This window comes from Euprymna scolopes, chromosome 19 (assembly GCF_053919585.1).
Source record: "Euprymna scolopes isolate OS-2025 chromosome 19, ASM5391958v1, whole genome shotgun sequence".
NCBI lineage: Eukaryota > Metazoa > Mollusca > Cephalopoda > Sepiida > Sepiolidae > Euprymna > Euprymna scolopes.
The window spans coordinates 60,000,299-60,018,606 of NC_136500.1; the positions used below are offsets into that span (position 1 = coordinate 60,000,299).

Here is an 18,308-nt window from a genome sequence, read left to right on the forward strand (position 1 = left end):
GTTCGATTCTACCCCCCCCCCCCCCGGGTTCTTTTCTATTTAACACCACACACACCTACAAACACCCGGGCAATGCCGGGTACCCCCGCTAGTCTAATACATAAAAGGCAAAATGTGTGTGAGTGTGTGTTTGTATGTCTCGCAAAAACTCTCCACACAGGCCATGGATTTTCGCCAGATCAGTATCATTTTCAAGCTTGAACCTTCCGATGACAAATATAAAAAAATTGGCTAAAAACAGTTATTCTTTCACCCTCAACTGAACCCCTTTTCTGCAGGGCGGGGTAGCAGAAAAATTGTTCGTTCATTTTCCTTTTCTATTACTACTACTACGACGATGATGTCATGTTTGACCTAGAAAACGTCGACGTTAGTTTAAACCACCTGCTGTTTTTTAAGCGTTTAATTTCATCAATTTTCACTTCTCTGTCTCTTTGGCATCGGGTAATGTGTCAGACTCTTTTTCCGCCTTAATCTTGAGGCTTTAGGTTCAAGCCTACCTCCTTACCAAAACTTTTTTTTTTCTTTTACACCTCCAAACACCCGGGCAATGTTTTTTATTTAAACAGGGTTATTACTTCGCTTATTCTTTAGTTTACACACACCTCCAAACATACGATCATCAGCATTGTTATCTTAAGATTGCAGGTTCGATCCGAGGTATCAGATAAATTTTTTTTCGATATTGAAACCGGGTTATTTATGCTATTTTTTCTGCTTCTCGCTGTTTTTTGTTTTTCCCAACACATTCATTTTTTTTTTTTTTTTTTACCTTTGTTTGCTGTGTTTTTTTTTTTTTTGTTTGTTTTGGTTTTTCTGATTTTCTTAACATAGTTTTTTTTTATCATATTTAAACAGGATAATTACTTACACCCCCCCCCCTCCTTCCTACACACACCTCCAAACACCCTGGCAATGCCCGGCACCCTAACTAGTATGTATATAAAAGTGAAAATGTGTGTGTGGAGACAACTCTCAACCTATATACTCAACAAATTTTTGATCTATAAACTTGAAATTTTGTACATAGGGTATTTAGACATGTGGAAAACTTTTTAATCAGTTTTCATCCGGAAAATATGACTGCTAATGGGTCAAAATTGAAAATATTAGTACGTAGGGGCTCATCAGATTTTTATTTGTTTTTCAACTGTTTCACGACTGCACACGCATGAATCGTTCACATGACAGCTTCCTTATGTTAAGAATAAGTAGGTTTGAAAACACTTTTTCATGGCAAGCTAGCCTAATGGTTATTGTACTTGACTGACTGTCTTTAGGTTTTGGTTTTGGTCTAAGTTTGTGGAAAGACTTTTTTGTTGTTTTTTCCAATTATATTTGTTAGAATTCAAAATGTGTGGTGCGTTTTTCATTTTCACATCACACATTTTGAATTGTAATAACTGTTTTGTTAGAAAAAAAGAAACAAAAAGATTCCTTCCACCATTCTCCAATAATAGCTATTGTCAAGATATATTTGAAAATTGGAGGTTAGATCGGCCAAAATATTGTGAGAATTAGATGAGAACAGTGGTCCAAGAAATCCCAATAATACATGAAAATAACATGTAATATTTCTTGGTGTTAAGTTGGAACTATCTATAATATATCCTGTTTATGCAATGCCTCCGTTCAGTCTCAAGAGGCAATGGATACTCCCTTTAAGGGTAGCTACATATGTAATTATGAGGCAAAGATTGCGCAAACCCAAACCACACCTCTCCTGAATTGCACTACTTGAGCCCAGTGGCAAGGAGAAGTGCCAGATGACTGGAAACAATGCTGAAATAAGTGGAGAGCATGTACAGCACCTGGAATTCCCATCCATTTTAGTACTGGCCAGGCTCAAAGGAATCGGTGTGTAAACATGAATTATGCTGTATTTATTCTGTTTATGATGAGTTATAAATATACAATGATTAAAAAAAATACTTTTTTAATTTCAGGATCACAGCCATCTCCGCAAAAAAGACAGACATTGGCATTGTGTTCTGATAATTCCTGGACTATAGAAATGGAACCGAATAGCAAGACTGTTTTCCTCAATCTTAAAAATGCAAACATGAATGAAGTTCTGAGTTATGAGTTAACAGCTGAACAAGTCAAAGATCATTTGCATAGTTTTATTGGCACGTCGGAAATCACGGACCACATCTTAAAATCCATGGAGGAATTTGTGGCATCGAAATCCAGGAATAGGCCAAGTATATTGTCTCGCAAGAAACCTCGCAAAAAGAAACCACCTGTGACAAAGGAAGCTTGTGTGACACAACCTGCGACAAGTGAAAGCAATAATCAGTGCCAGGGAAGTGATCATCAAGGAAATAATGATCGTTCAGTTGACGCTATGGAAAACAAACAACAGATTGACAACTGTGCTCAGGAAGATATCATGTATGTTGCAACGTCTTTAGGTAGTGTAAACGACTTTCTGAAAAGGAATAAAACTGAGACTAAAGAAAGTCCAAAGTTGAATACCTCATCACCTTCGTCAGCATCTCGGATGATGCAAATGAACAATATTAAGGCATTGACGCCTAATATGGCAAAATCATCGCCCAATCTGCACCAAACATTATCAAAGAAAATGACTTCTGTAGAAAAATCCGGTCAAAAATCATCCGAGTGTATTAATGATCAGCCTCTAGATTTAACAAAGGAAAACTTTCAGAAGATTTCTCATAATAACAATAGCAGTAGTTCTGTCGATGGTAATAGTAACAGAACTGCTCATACTCTGACTAAAGATAATGAGTATCTCGCTATCAACATTCTTTCAACTTTGTGCTATGCTCAAAGAAAAAGTCAGACTAAAACCGATTCACGTCCAGATGATGAAAAAGGTGAGGGGAACTCATCCTGTGAATCGACTGCAGCATCTCCAGCAACATGTTACAAGATGCTGATGGAAGGGAAGGGTTCCAAGGGTGCTCCATCTGTTGATTTGCCCGGTAAGAAATCACCAACTTTACATTACGGGGATCTGGACAGCACTTTATTCACTGTAAGCAAATCTGAGCAAGGAACGCTGCAAATAAAAAGCACAGATTCATTAATGCAGGGAAAACAAACTTTGATCCATAGCAAAGAAAAAAATAGTGAGCATAAAAAAAGGAGCAAAGGATCAAATTGTAAGAAAACGCCAGGACAATCTTGCATCAAAGACAGTAAAAGCAAACCCGTCAAACGCAAACTTTATGAGAGATTTGAAGAGGAAGAAGATCCTTTAAGTCCGAAATTTGAAAAGAAGGTAAGTTAATTTGAATATCTTCAATATAATAGTAACTTGTGTATCTGTATATTTGTATATCTCATCTTTACATTATTGTTGACAAGCATGACTTGTTGAAATTTCACAGAACGAGAAATATATTTAATCAACAAGTATGTTTTGAAGGAGCAGATATTTTTCTGGATAATGCAAAAATAGTTTTTTGACAGAAAAAACCAATAACATGCTGCAAATATGAGTTTATTAACATCTCTATGAAAATAGTGTCCAACGTATTTTAAATATAGAACTAAATGGGATAAATTAATAATTACTAATAAATATTCAGAAAATAATATTGTGCTACATAATTCAGTACAAATAATGAAATCATATTTTAAGAGACGATCTTTAATTTTTCTCCTTCAGTCCAGCAACTCTTGGCAGATAATGTTCTTTTTTTTTTTCCTATTTCTTTCGAATGTTCCCTTTTTTTTTACATAACGTTTTGCTGACTTCTTCCTTGGTGAAGAAATGCTGAATCTCGAAATTATGAAGAGTTCCTTTCTCACACCATTACAACAGTGGTGATATATTATTATAATGATATTCAAAACTGAGGCTACATTAAAGGACGGTCACTCATATTCTTATCCAGAGTTGCCAGATTGTTTTTTTTTAAAGCCAAATTTGGCAAATTTAGCTTGTTTTGAAGCTGTTTGGTTTTAAAAAATTGTAAAAGTTGCATTAGGCCTTTTTCGAAAACTAAGGAAGAAACAAGCAGAATATTATATAGATAGTAGACGGCAATTTCACTTAACATAGTGCTTAACCTACAAAGTGGTGAAAGGGGACATATGTAGTCATTCACAGACTGTTTCATTATATCACAGCTTTTCAGTGTGACTAGAATGAAAATTATATTTGTTTTAGGTTGAGAAGAAAGTACTTGTGGAATTTTTAATTTTGATCTCAAATGACGTATTTTCAAATAAGTTTTCGTTATAATACCTTTACTGTATTTTCTTTATTTATTTGCAGACTATTATCCTCATCTTTTATAGTTGTTGTTTAACAACGTTTCGGCTAACTATTCCTCTGGTCTTCATCAGGTTGTTAACCGCGACGGGATAAGAATGCTGAATCTTCATCTGTATCTTCAGTAATTACTATTATGAAGATACAATTGAAGATTCAACATTCCTACCCCGTCGCGGTTAACAACTTGACGAAGGCCAGAGGAATAGTTGACTGAAATAGTTATCTCCCTTGTTCCTTCAAGCTGTTTCCAAAGATTCTCCATGGAATGTATGTCCTCAACTCTCTGAAGTAAAATATTTAATGCATTTCTTTTTTTTTTTTTTTTTTTTTTTGTCGTTACAGATCTATCAGACGGATATCGATTTGTTATTGAGAAAGTTACACCCAGATTCTTCTGATGGATTTGATGGAAGCAGATAACATTTAAAAAAAAGATTTAAAAAAAAAAAAAAAAGATAAGAAAAAACTATTTCTCTTATTTGGATTTATCATCTTTTGTAAAGATTACATCTGTTTTTATCTGGAAGGAAACTACAAACATCTGGATTTGAGAGTTTACACATTTAAAATTAAATGAAATTCTTTCTAGTCCACTAAGTTGGCTGAAATTAAGAATATATAGCATAAAGTGAAATATCAGGGATTCATTCACCAACGGTTGAGCATTGATATGTGATATACGTATGCATTATTGTGTGTGTGCATGTGTTGTATAATTGTATGTGTGTGTGTGTAGGTATATAATTGTGTATTGTATGATTGTGTGTGGGGGGTGTATTTTTCAACTAATTAAGCTCAGCTGTTTTGAAATGAGTGAATGATGAAGTTAATATTATTAATGTTATAACTACTTTTTGTTTCTCCTCTGAGTGACTCATCAAAGTTTAATTTGGTGATATAACTTTAGGTACTTGCCCAGAATCCCAGCCCCCCATCTAAAAAAAAAAAAAAAAAAAAAAAAATGAAAAAATCTATTGGATATACATACCCGTGATGGAAAGAAATTATCTTACACTAAAAATCACATAAATTCATCAAGTAGTTTTACTTTATAATAAGAAAATCAAATTTTATGACTAAACTATAAACAATGATCTCGCAATGTAATCTTGAAAACATCTTGAAGGAACAAGGGAGATAACTCCAAATCGAGATTTTAGAAAGCCATTCTTAACATGGGAAGGGGGAAGGCATTGGAAAAATTCAAATTTATTTTAAAATGCTTTTCTTTATAAAAATAAAGCTACTTGATCAATTTATGTGAATTTTGGAGAATGATATTTTCTTTCCATCACAGCTACGTACATCATACAGATTTTTCTTTATTTTTGTTTTTTTATAGGGAGAGTAGTTCTGGACAAGTGCTTAAGTTTTTTTTTTCTTCTGAAATCCTTAATAAAATCCGCAATCTGCAGTTGTCATTTGAATGCAGGATTTTATTAATTTGGGGTTCAAATTATTGTTCTCATTGTAGGTGTTATTCTCACAAGGTGTCGGTCAATGTAACCCCCGACTTTTTTCAGGTACATCTTGTCAAACTCAAAAATTTTGATGTCAAACTCAGAAATCTGTACAGAATATTTAATCTAGTAGTTTATTTTCTTTCTATCAATTATGATCAGATAGAAGTCTTAAATAATTAGTAAGTGTATTCTTAGTATTGCCCATACTAAGGATTGAACCTTCACCCTCCAGAAGACTGTCACATAGAACTTATTACTACTTGGCATGTAGCCATGAGCCCTTGTGGGCAAGATGTACTTGAAAAAGGTCGGAGTTGCACTGGTTGAAATTTTGTGAAAATTACATCCAATATGAGAACGGTAGTCTGAAAGATACACATAATACAAATTATCAAACCATCATCTAAAAAATTACGATACATTTTATCAGTTTTAATTGTATCTTTTCATCATTCATCATAACGGACATCATCATTACATCTTTTTTTTCTTTTAATCCATTGTTGATGCAAAAGATTTCATTTCATAGACTCAACACATCAATTCAAAAAAACATTTTTTTTATGCCATCTATTCTATAAAAAATGAATGATATTGTGTTTTGTCTTATTCAGACTACTGTTCTCATCTTCAGTGTGAGTTGCAATGTAACCTCCGAGCTTCTTCAGGTATGACTTGTCAAGCTGAAGAATCTTGATGTCAAACTCTGGGATTCTGCACAGAATTTTGAATGAAACTCTTTAATCCATGAGGGGTAGCATGCTCTCAAATCATCGGCCATGACTGAGTATCAGTCTTAAGTAATTTAAGAAATTTGCAATTTTATCCTTAGTATCGTCTGCACTATTCTAGTAATATATTTTGAGAGCTTTAAACCTATTCTTGTTTATAGATGTAGAAGATAAGTAGCTTACTACTTATCATTAAAGATTATCACTTATTAGCCTAGGTGTCTGGCGTTGCCCAGGTGTTTGGAGGTGTGTGTTGAGCAAAAAAAAAAAAGTGGTAGTAGGCAGACAGGCTCGAACCCGTACCACAAAGGAGGAAAAGAATGTAAAAAAATATGTGACGTCTTTGCTGTTGCGTTCATAGCCAAACCAGAAGTGGTGAAGGTTTAAATTAAGGCTAGTCAATCAAAAAGAGGGGATGACTTTTGAAAATATCGGTGAAAAAAGCGACCCCTCCTTGTAGAAAAGTGCTCAGTTGAGGGTGAAGTAATTAATGTATTTAGCCAATTTTTTGGTATTTGTTGTCTGAATGGTCGAGCTTCAAAACGATACTGATCTCGTGAAAATCTGTCGCTTCCATCAAAAGTTTTAGGCAGACAAACATACATGCATACGTACATTTAAACAGACAGGTAAGATTTATATTATAGATTACTACATATGTATTTTAATTTTCTTCCCAGTCATGGCTGATGGATTGAGAGTAATCTACCCCATGTATTAAATAATGGGTTGCGTTTGAAATTCCGTGCAAATTCCTAATTTTTCAAGAAAGACTCTTGAGTTTGGCAGATACACCTGAAGAAGGTTAGAGGTTACATTGATCGAAACGTTGTGTGAATAATACTCAAGATGAGAACAGTAGTTTGAATTATCCAAATAATACAAATTATCAATCCTCCTCTTAAAAATTCACACACATAATGTTATTGTATTGCTTTTTATCTTTTCATATTGTATTTCAGATCATTTCTCAATTTATTGATATCATTTCCATGTAAATAAATAAATATTTTCACAAAGAAAACTTTGCAAGAATGTGATTTGATTAACACAACTTTTGCCGCTTGTCTTTGGTTTTTTAAATTTTCAAAGTATATCAAGAACACACTTTTTAATAGTTGATAATGGTAAATTCTTATTTAAGTTATGCAACTTATTTAGAGTGAAATTTCTTTCAGAGACATTCCTAAAGAATTTAGGGGTTTGCTTATCAAACTATGCTTATCAAACTAAACAAATAAAAAGATAGATTTAAAACTAGCCAGTTGACTTATCTGTGAAACATGAAATTATTGTTTACTTGTAGAAAAATAAATACCTTAGTTTCTTGGGGACAAAATATTAAGCACATGGTGAGATTCAAAAAGAGAGATAACTCATTTCTGGTTTCTGATAACTTTGACATTGACAACATTTTTTTATTAGTAAACAATAATTTAATATGTCTCACAAATGAAGCAACTACGAGTTGCCTTCAATAAGTTTTCAGACTTTTTGTTGTACAGGTATTTAAAATTGTCATAGACTCTTGAAAATTCAATATGTTATTGCTATACATCTTATGAGATGGCTGACCAATTTGTATGATTTCAGGTTCAAATGAACAGCTACAACAGGAATTACACCCTACTAAAGCTTGATTTTCACAGTGTAACACTCTCTTATGAAGTTACGTAAGGACTCCTGATCTTCGAAAATTTGGCTTGTGTCATCTAGTACTTCTAGAGGATGTCACATTGAATCTGGTATGCTGAAAACGAATAACAAAACTCATGCAGGCAAGAAGGACAACAGACGCTTGAATTCTATTCTACTTTCACAAAATATATTACAGATTTTTTTTTAAAAATATATGGTTCACTTCTTAGTAAGTTTTATAAGTCTCAAATCTCTCTTCTCTTCGGAGATAGCCTCAGACGGGTCGGAGGAGGGGCGTGTTCGTCACGTCTTCAGGGAACGGCGAGTCTCCACACAATCTGTACCCCTTGGAATCAAAATGGAACTCTGCTTAATCTTCGAGCAGGTTAAAATTGTATAGGAGGGGGGGGGGTCGGAGTGGAAAGTCTCCTAAGCCAGTCAAATTACGACACGCAGTGCGGATTGCATGTATGCAGCTCAACTTATAGTCGAGATTTTTGAAATCTGGGGCCAAAATCAACATTCAATGCCCATGACCTTAAGAGGTCACATCCTATCATTCAGACAGTCATAGTCTGAAGGATTTTCTAGGTCGACAAGTACAGTCGATTATTCTAACATTCTCACATTTCCTGTTGTCTCAAATAATAAATATACCTCCGATTTTCAAACAATAAAACAATTTATATCTATACATTTAAATTCAAATCTTGGGATATCCACCGTTGCTCAGGATCTATTAAGCTATCTTAATATAGTTATGCGGTCTCCCACAGGTCCCTGAGAGGTGTGATCTCCCAAATGGGAAGCAAAACACTCCCTTAGGTCAATTAGGTTACATTTGCCCCCCTTAGACCCGTTGCTTCAATAGAACCAATGGAGTCTAATTTCTCAACATTCCGTTCAGTCCCTTTCACAGTTCGTCATCAGATTTTTTTTTCTAGAGACCCCTCTCTCCATCATCAAATTACCCGTCAAGAAAAAGATAGCATACACACAATCCAATATCCACCCTTGAATCAGTGTTCTCCCCCTTTTCCATTCAAAAGTTCATAAGAAAGTCAGTTCACTCGTTTAAGAAAATCAAAAGTTCATAAGTAATGTAAAAGTTAAGAGTTCATCAGCTAATGAAGTTTCTTTTTTTTTTTTTTTCACAATTCGCATTAATAATTCAAAGATAATCACCATTTATAAATGTCACTCAATAAAATGCAAAAAGTTCACCAATTAGCTCATAAGAGTTACTTCCCTTGTTTGAAAAGTTTTGGCCCCACCTTTTTTTCAAGGGTTTTATAAGAGTTATTTCCCCTTTTCCATTTCTTTTTCAGAAATTCAATCATAATTCAAATTTATTTTTCACAGAGTTTCAGTCACGAATCACAAGATTTTTTTTCACTTCGTTAATAATAACACAGTCTTGCAAATAAAGGGTATGCAGCCCTAATCAGCAGCATACATTACTACGCATTGTATACATATCATTCATAGTACACCTACTTCTCCATCCCATTCCCGTACACCACACCTATGAATGACTACAGGGCCTATGCAGGGCGGAGCATCGCCATTGGTATCAGGTCACTCCCGGTCGGATCCAAAACCGAGAGCCACCAGACAATCATTACAACGGCACATGCCCCCCCCTCTACCATCAGCCCCTATATAACCCTTTCAACCTTGCAGGGGTCGCGCGCGCACGGTGAAAAACGACGCGCACTAACCCTAAGGACGGTTGGCTATATTTTCGCTCCTTCGAGCCTCGGACCCCGCACAAGCATCCGTCTCTCTCCCTCTCTCTATTGAGTCTCTCCGAATTGGACGTTGGTATCTGGCCGTCTAGTGTTGTAACGCCCAATCGGGAATTCTTGGTAATTTCTGTCGTGATCGTCTTCTCGTCGGTGGCCGTCTCTCTCTGTCTGCGACGGCTGGAAAGTCAAGTTTGGTTATGCTGAAATTGAAGGGCAGTCTTCACAAGGATAAATGGAAACAATCAACAACGATGAGGATAGTTTAGGCTGTTCATTTAGTGATTCGGTATACATTAAGGCTCGGCTCGTCCCTTATACTTTCGTCAGGCTTGGAATGCATCCCCCACAGTGTATTTAAACAAAAACTCTAAGAGGCGGTCTTGTTAGTTTTCTTCGTCTCAATTAGAAGAGGCTGGCGGCCTGCGTGGCTTCCCAACTCCTCTGTTCGACAGACTGTCCGATTCTCCTCTTTTGTCTATCTCCGCAGTAGTTTTATTAAACGTCATCCTCCCCTTCCTTCTGTAGTCGACCCAATCTCTCTATTCGGTGGGTAATCATAATTCTTTCTCTCTCTCTCTCTCTCCTTCCCAACCGACCCCCTCTCGATTCAATTCCGAGAATTAGTTATCTCTCTAGGCAATTAACCAATTTGTTCCCTTAAAATTAGAATGACTAATTCAATTGTTTTCGGGTTTATTCTTTCTCTCTCATCACCTCCAACTTGTTGGTTTAAGTGAATCATGTTATCATTTACACTCGGATCGTCGACTTTACTCGTTGACCCTTCCCAGACCTCCTTGCGTTTTCCTCGCGAACCCGACATCTGGCTTATCTTTAATCTGGCCCTTTTGAACTCCAGATAATTTACTTGTCAACCGATGACAATTCGTTGGTTTCTCACGAGATGGGACTGAGACCTCTCGCCCAGCTCCATCCCACTCACCCTCAACCTAGGAAGCAAGGTTATCTGGTGTCGCCCGGCTTCGTCAAATACGACCCCCCGTTTTTCGTGTCATTGTCATCAATTACACGCACGTCCCCTGCCTCTAGCTTCTGCTCCGAACCAGTGTGGGTCGTATATGTACTTATGTATGTAGGTAGGCGTGTGGGTTGCATTCCATTCCCCCGTTTTTTTTTCACAGTTGAGAACCCGACGAGGGGAAAAAAAAAATCTTTCTTCTCTTTCAGCATGCAAAAGAAGATAATTAATAAAATAGGAGGAACCAAACAAAATAAAATAGAAAGAGAAAAAAAAAAAAATGTTCTTGGATTAACGGTCCATCTGATATGCATAAAATTGTTCGTCTCGAAAATTTTGCAAATTTCTTTTTCATCTCATTTCGTCTGCATTTTTGTTCAAAACAATTAAAAAACAAAGAGTTCATAGCGACTCAACAGTTAGCATGCAATTGATAAGGTAGGGTCGTTGAGTCCATTTTCCCTTCCTCTTCCTAAGTGTCATAAGGACAACATTGATAAGTTCAATTCATAGATTCCTTCCCTTCTTTGTCTCGCGAAATCGTTCTTTAATCCGAAGCATGCAAGCAAAAAAAAAAAAAAAAAAATATAACAACCAAAACAAAAAAAAAATCATTTTTCCTTGAATTACTCAATAGTTAGCGTGCGGTAAAGGAAGGATCTTCTCTTTTCCTCTTCAGTGAGGTACCCAAAATCCAATAAAGAAAAGAGAAAAAAAAAAACACACACACAAGGAATCCTCCGGTGGTCCCCTCTCCCTCTCTTCACATAAGAAGCCATGTACAGTTTATGTCACAAAATCACCTGGGGATATAGATTTCCCTGTCTCTCTTACTTCCTTTTCGTCCTGGGTCGCTGGACGATTTTCGAGGGTCTCACTGCCGGCTTGGGTTCCTCCTCAACGCGGATCTGGTTTACCAGGTCCTCGGCTTGATTCTCTGATAGCCGCAACTCAGGCTCTTCTTCCACGCCGCGAGAAAGGGCGCTCATTGGTATCCCCGCTCCGCTCTGGTGCGTTGTCGTCGGCGGGTTACCATCACGTAATCTCCTCCATCCTCCCCATAGATACCTTACCAAAACGGCTAAAACTATCACTACCATTAGAATACTCATGATCGGCCAAGCTATTTTTCCAACCACTTCTGGCCTCCCTCCTGACTCTTCCCTACCGACTCGGCTTAATTTAAACCTCAATTTCTCTAGACTGATTTTTTCGATTGGTCCCAACACTTCGGGCATCTTCTGTAAGGTAATATTGGGGAATTCCCTTATTATTGGTTCCCATAGCTCCACCCAACCGCTGGAGTTGGTTTCTATTAGCTTCTTAAGAGACCCCCTATTTTCGAATCTCTCTTCCGCCTGATAGTACGGGGGCAAGGCACAACCCATGGGTAGCTCGATAACAGACAATGGCGCAGCGACTCTCACTGTTCTCGGGGGCTTCCCGTCACAAACTCGGGTTAACTCTATTCCCTCTTGGGTTACCACCGCCCAAATCCCGTCGGACACCCCCCTGCGGAAGGTAATGTCACCTTCGTTAAGATTTCTACCTCGCAACTCTCTTTGATCCCCGGTTCGTTTTTTCTAAACAGCTCTAGTACGCATAACCGGTATCGACTCACTACATAAATGGGGCTGGTTGACCCACACGTTCCAAGGGTGTCAGCCCTGCATCGGCCGGCTTCCTCACCGGTCAGCAACATGAATCTTGTTCTTACCATGTTTAACGCGATAAAGTCCGTTTCCATCTTATATCTAGCCACTGCCCCTAGCTTCTGGTCCGCTCTGGGGTAGGGCATGGCTAGGTTCATGACTTGGTATATCTCGAAAGTACTGTCGTGGTCCAACAAGGGGATCGACACTAGTACAACGAGTCTATCCTCTTCCAACAGTGTAACGCAGCCTAGGACATTATAGTATCTCCATAACCGTTCAGTGGGGTCTACCGGCAGTCTCAAGTGGGGGGGCAACTTCGACTGTATCTCCAACAGCACTTCTCTTAACCTCCCTGGAGCCACTATACTCGGCGACAAATGTCCCAAGGACAACATATCCAGCTGCGCCCGCACGTGTTCCAATTGTATCATTACCTGTCGCCCTGTCTGATGGACCCTGTTCGTTATGGCTAACAATTGCAGGTACCTCTGCACAAAACCATCCAACTCTCGTAATTCCGTGGATATCAGCTGGGTTATATTCGCTACCTCTTCCTTGAATCCTCGAATCTGGGAAAACAGCCTCCCTATGCTGGCCCTGTTCTTGGCCAGTTCTAACCTGGTAACATTTAGGATCGATACGCTCTCTTCGGCTACGTGTGCCAACACCCCCTGGTCCTTCTCGACCTGTTCCAATCTCCTCCGAATGATCCTTACATCACTCTCGGATACCGTCCCAAACAATACGTGGAGGGCCTTTCCCACTATCGGCAGCACCGATCTCTTCGGTTTCGTTCGGAGCAACTCTACCTCCTTTAGGTAGAACCGCATATCCTCCCACTGAGCCTCCATTACGATGGTCTCCCTCCTCAGGGAGGCCAGTAACTGCACGTACTCGCTACGACCCCCATATTCTTGGATTATTTGGCTCTCGATCTTGGCCAATTTGGCCGCTTGTTCACTCAACCGCGCGATCACCACTCTATACGGCTGCAGGTCTATCACTAGCGTGACCAACCACCTTGATCTGGTGATCACTACTTCACTGGTCTTTTTAAACACGGTATTCCGGCTCTGCTCCCACATACTTGCTACCGCTAAGGCCGCCAATAGTACCACTACTTTTCGTCCATACATTCCTGAAATGATACAAGTAGAGAACCGGTCTGAGCTCTCTATGTTAGACTCTTTCCAACAGGTTCCAATCACTCTGTCATTACTCGAAAGACTTTAGAACCACTCTGACTGTCAAATTCCTTCCAACCTGTTTCAATCCTTCTGTCATTACTCGACAGTTTAAATGCTTTAAAATCACTCTGACTGTTAAACTCTTTCCAACCTGTTCCAATCATTTTGTCCCTACTCGACAGTTTAAAGGCTTTAAAATCACTCTCACTGTTAAACTCTTTCCAACCTGTTCCAATCATTTTTGTCCCTACTCGACAGTTTAAAGGCTTTAAAATCACTCTCAACATCAGACTATTCTCGCTTCCTCAGCACATCCGAGAGTCGCGAACGCCACGCCCTCCAGGCCCCTCACATGCACGAGGGCCCTTCCGCACACATGATGGCCCGGCGGTGCACCGCCGCTTCCCCAAGGTGGCTAATCAACAGAAAAAAAATAATAATTATAGCTTTCCTTCTCTTCACTACCATTCTTCTTCCTTCTATTCTGGTCCCCCGGGGTGGTCTACTCCTCTTAGCCTTAACTTCAGGGGCAATTCCTTCTCGACGCCCAATGTTTCCTTCTCCCTTTCGCACTTCTCCTGGAGCCGAGCAAGGGGGACTTCATCCTCTTCTTCCCACTCGCTCGGTGCATCCCCCGGGATTAATCCCTGATTCTCACCGATCCGACCTCCTCTGTCCGTGGGAGCCGTCTTAGCTCCCTCCCTCGAGGAGGTCGTCGCCTCCTTTACAAGCCTGTCACCAGCTGGAGGGGGAAACTGACATCCCGCTCCTCCCCACTCTGATTCACTATCGGATTCCACTCCCTCTGGGTCCACGAGAGTGGTCCGTCTCATTTTCCTCCTCTTCGCTCTTATGGGCTCTGGCTCTTCCCATCCTTCCACTTCTGCCAGCTTTAGATCATTGACATGCACTCATTTCGTTTTCCCCGCCACCTGGTCCCAGATGACAAAGGATACCGGTCCCGTCTGCTGTACGATCCGGTAAAAGGGGGCCCATCTCTGGTCTAACTTCCCTTCTCTTAGGGGCAACCTGTAGTATACCGGGTCCCCCACTTGTAAGCCAACTTCCTTCCTTCCCTTATTTACTCGTTCATTCCTTTTTTGCTGGGCCCTCTGGACCCTCCTCCTAACTTGGGTAAAAATCTGGTGCTGCTTTTCTAAAATCAACTTATGGTGGTCTTCCCCCAGGTATTTGCGGCGTGGTTTCAGCAAGTTATCGATAGGCAACACCACGTCCCATCCAAACAGCAAGTAATAAGGGGCGGCCTTCGTGGTTTCATTCATAGTGAATCTTACCGCCGCCAGTGCTTGGGGAAGATATAAATCCCAATTCTCTCTGTTGCCCTCAGCTAGTTTGGCCAGCACATCAGCCAGGGTCCCGTGGAACCGCTCGACCTTGGCGTTACTTTGGGGCCGATACACAGAGGTAGTCACGTGCTGGACGTTCAGACCTCGCAACGTCTCGGCCATGATCTGGTTCACATTCTCTGGTCCGTTATCCGTGACCAGCTGTTCTGGGGCTCCATATCGGGGAAATATCTCGGATAGTATTATATGGGACACAGTTTGTGCCCGTTTATCTGGTATGGCGAATGCCTCCGGCCAGTTCATCAACTAGTCCACGAAGCTAAGTATGTAGAGATTACCCGCGGTGGTTTCTCCATATGGCCCTGAGATATCCATGCTCACCTTTTGAAACGGAAAACTCGGCACGTCTGTTTCCATCAGAGGGGCCGATCTTCCACTCCTACTCTGGAGTAGGCAGGTGCGGCAGCTCTCCAGGTGGGCCATCATGTCCTGGTACAGCCTCGGCCAGTAATAATTCCGGCCTATCAATTCGTATGTCTTCTCGATCCCCATGTGCCCAGTTCCCTCGTGGCACTGGGTCAATATTTCCCCTCTCAACCCCTCTGGCACGACCAGCTTGGCGCTCACTCGGCCCTCCCTCTGGGAGAGATAACACAGCACCCCCTCTTGTATTACAAATCTGGTCGCTGTACCCTTCTCTACGCTAGCTCGGAGACTAGCTATTTCTTGATCCTCTTGAGCTTTCTCGATGAGGCTCCTCCAGTGGGGGTCCCTGATCGTTTCTGGTTCCTCCTCATCACTACTTCCCCACTCAGGCCGCTGGCCCTTTCGATGAGAATTTATGACGTTTATCTGATATGCCTTATCGTCCACGCCCGGTTCCAACTTGACCGACTCGGTCTCCAACTTCTCCGGTATCTGGGACAGCAGATCTGCGCAGGTGTTGTCCCTACCGGCCAGGTATTCTATCTTACACTGATAGCCGCTAAGCTTCAAGGCCCACTGTTGTATTTTTTGTTCGTCCAGTCGGCCTCCAACAAGTGTTTGAGTGGTTTATGGTCCGTCTTGATAGTAAAGACAGCTCGATTCAGATAGTAGTCTAGTTTCTGCACCGCATATATGATTGTAAATGCCTCTTTCTCTATCACCGGCCATCTCTGCTGGGTCTCTGACAATCTATGTGACAGGAAATACACAGGCACCTCCTCGGGTATCCCTGGTATTGGGCCGTCCCTCTCGGGGCAAGGCTGGGTCAACACCGCCCCCACGCACCTATCACTGGCATCGGTGTACAACACCATAGGCCTGCTCAGGTCAGGGTAGGTCAGCAGTGGCACCGCGGTCAGTTGTTCTTTAAGGGCCTCGAAGGCCTTTTGGCAGTCTTCCATCCACTTGAATCGGGCATATTTCTTTGTTAGTGCTACCAAAGGTCCCGCTAATCGGCTGAATGCGGGCACGAATCGTCGGTAATAATCTATTGCACCTATGAATCCGCGGACCTGCCTCACCGTTTTGGGTTCCAGCATGGCTCGAATGACCTCGACCTTGTCCATGTCCGGGCGAATCCCGTCCCTGTCTATTATAAACCCCAAGTACTTCGTCTTATCCTTCAAGAACTGACACTTGGGTAGCTTCAGCTTCAACCCGTGTTCCCTTAGTCTATCGAACACCCTCTGCAGGTGTTCGAAGTGCTCATTTTTCGAAAATACCAGTATGTCATCCAGGTAGGCCATGGCAAAATCTTCCAGGCCTCGCAATACTATTGACATCAACTGGGTGAATACCCCTGGCGCATTCGACAACCCAAAGGCATCACTCTAAACTGAAACAGCCCCGCATGACAGGCAAAGGCCGTCTTCTCTTGATCCTTCTGCTCTAGTGCCACCTGCCAATATCCAGACGTCAGATCCAGGGTCGAAAAACAGGTGGACCTCCCCAGTAAGGCTAGTATGTCGTCTATAAGCGGCAAGGGTACCGCCAATGGTTTAGTGACGGCGTTCAGTCTTCGGAAGTCAACGCAAAACCGGTGACCTCCATCCTTCTTCTCAACAATAACTATGGGGAAACTCCACGGGGAGCTGGACCTTTCTATTATCCCTGCCTCCAACATATCCGCCACTGCCTCCTCGGCCAATTTTCTCTTGTGTATCGGGGTTCTATACGGTCTCATCCTTATGGGCGGGTGGTCCCCTGTGTCAATTCCCATCTCCACCGTCTTGGTCTGTCCCAACTCTCTATCAGTCAAGGCTATCACGTCTCGGTTATCCTCTAACAGTTGTTTGGTCCTTATTCTGTATGGTCCGGGAACCACAATGTCCTCATCTCCCAATCGTTCAGCTCTCGGCCTCCCTTCCTTTCTGGGGATCTCCTCTAACCGTACCCTTTCTGTCCTCTTCACTGGGCGGCAATATGCTAACTCTTCTCCCTTAGCTATTCGGATCGTCTTTCCCGATGTGTTGAGCATCAACACCGGTATCGTCCCCGACGCTTGGACAACCGATTCGCTCACCGTCACTCCCTCTTCATTATCCATGTATTTCTCTACGGGCGATATCTGGACTAATCCCCTTTTTATTTCCTTCCCCGTTTCAATCCTACCGGCGCAAGACATCGTCATCCTAGGCGAAATCCTCATGTCAGCGCTCGCCAAAATGGGCAACTCGTCGTGTTCTTCGCCTCCCAAGGGAATTTCCGTTTCACCTATCGTCAGTACAGCAGGGTCGAAACTGAGTCTGGCTCCCTTGGCTCAGAGCCAATCCTCCCCCAAGATCAATTCGCTGCACAACCCGTGCGTTACATACAAGGGAAACTCGTCCTCTCCCCCTGCTACTCATAAGGGCAACCATGCCACTCCGTCCACCCGCAGTTCGCTCCCATCTGCCTGGCTGATCGCTATGTCCGACGGTTCTAGTCTGCCCCTTCTCGCTAGTCCTTGATACGTTTCTTTCCCCAACAGTGAGATCGATGCCCCAGTATCTATCAGTGCCTTCACTCGCACACCTCCCACAATCGCTCCGCATGTGAGTTCCTTTTTTTTAGTGAGCAGGGAGAACACCTGGGCTCTCCCTCTCTCTATTTGTGGGGTCCTTATTCTGTATCCCGCTACCGAGGACATGGGGGCGGGCAGCAACAAACCCCCTTGTGACCCATCCGTCCTCGGATCGCCGTGGTGCTCCCGACGGTCCCTAACAGTTGTCTCCCTGGGTGGGCGCACGCCGCCCCGGCGCCGCCTCCCAGAGGGGCACCCCTTCCTTAAGTGGCCCTGCTCTCCACATTGTCAACATTGACGCCGCCGGCAATTGGCGGAGAAGTGGTTCTTCTCCCCACACGTCCAACACGCTACTGATT

At 41.6% G+C, this 18,308-nt stretch overlaps 2 protein-coding genes across 7 annotated transcripts in view; both read left to right on the forward strand.

Moving 5' to 3' along the window:
• Positions 1-5,222, forward strand: part of LOC145303647 (uncharacterized) — a 47,184-nt gene extending 41,962 nt beyond the window's left edge. For both annotated transcript variants that reach the window (XM_080145204.1, XM_080145205.1), the window contains exons 12-13: positions 1,947-3,250; positions 4,595-5,222. In XM_080145204.1, coding sequence (XP_080001330.1) covers positions 1,947-3,250; positions 4,595-4,672 — 1,382 coding nt within the window. In that variant the 3' untranslated portion in view covers positions 4,673-5,222. The remainder of the gene's footprint in view (positions 1-1,946; positions 3,251-4,594) is intronic.
• LOC145303651 (uncharacterized) overlaps positions 1-18,308 on the forward strand; it is a 637,407-nt gene that overhangs the window by 121,002 nt on the left and 498,097 nt on the right. The window lies entirely within an intron of this gene.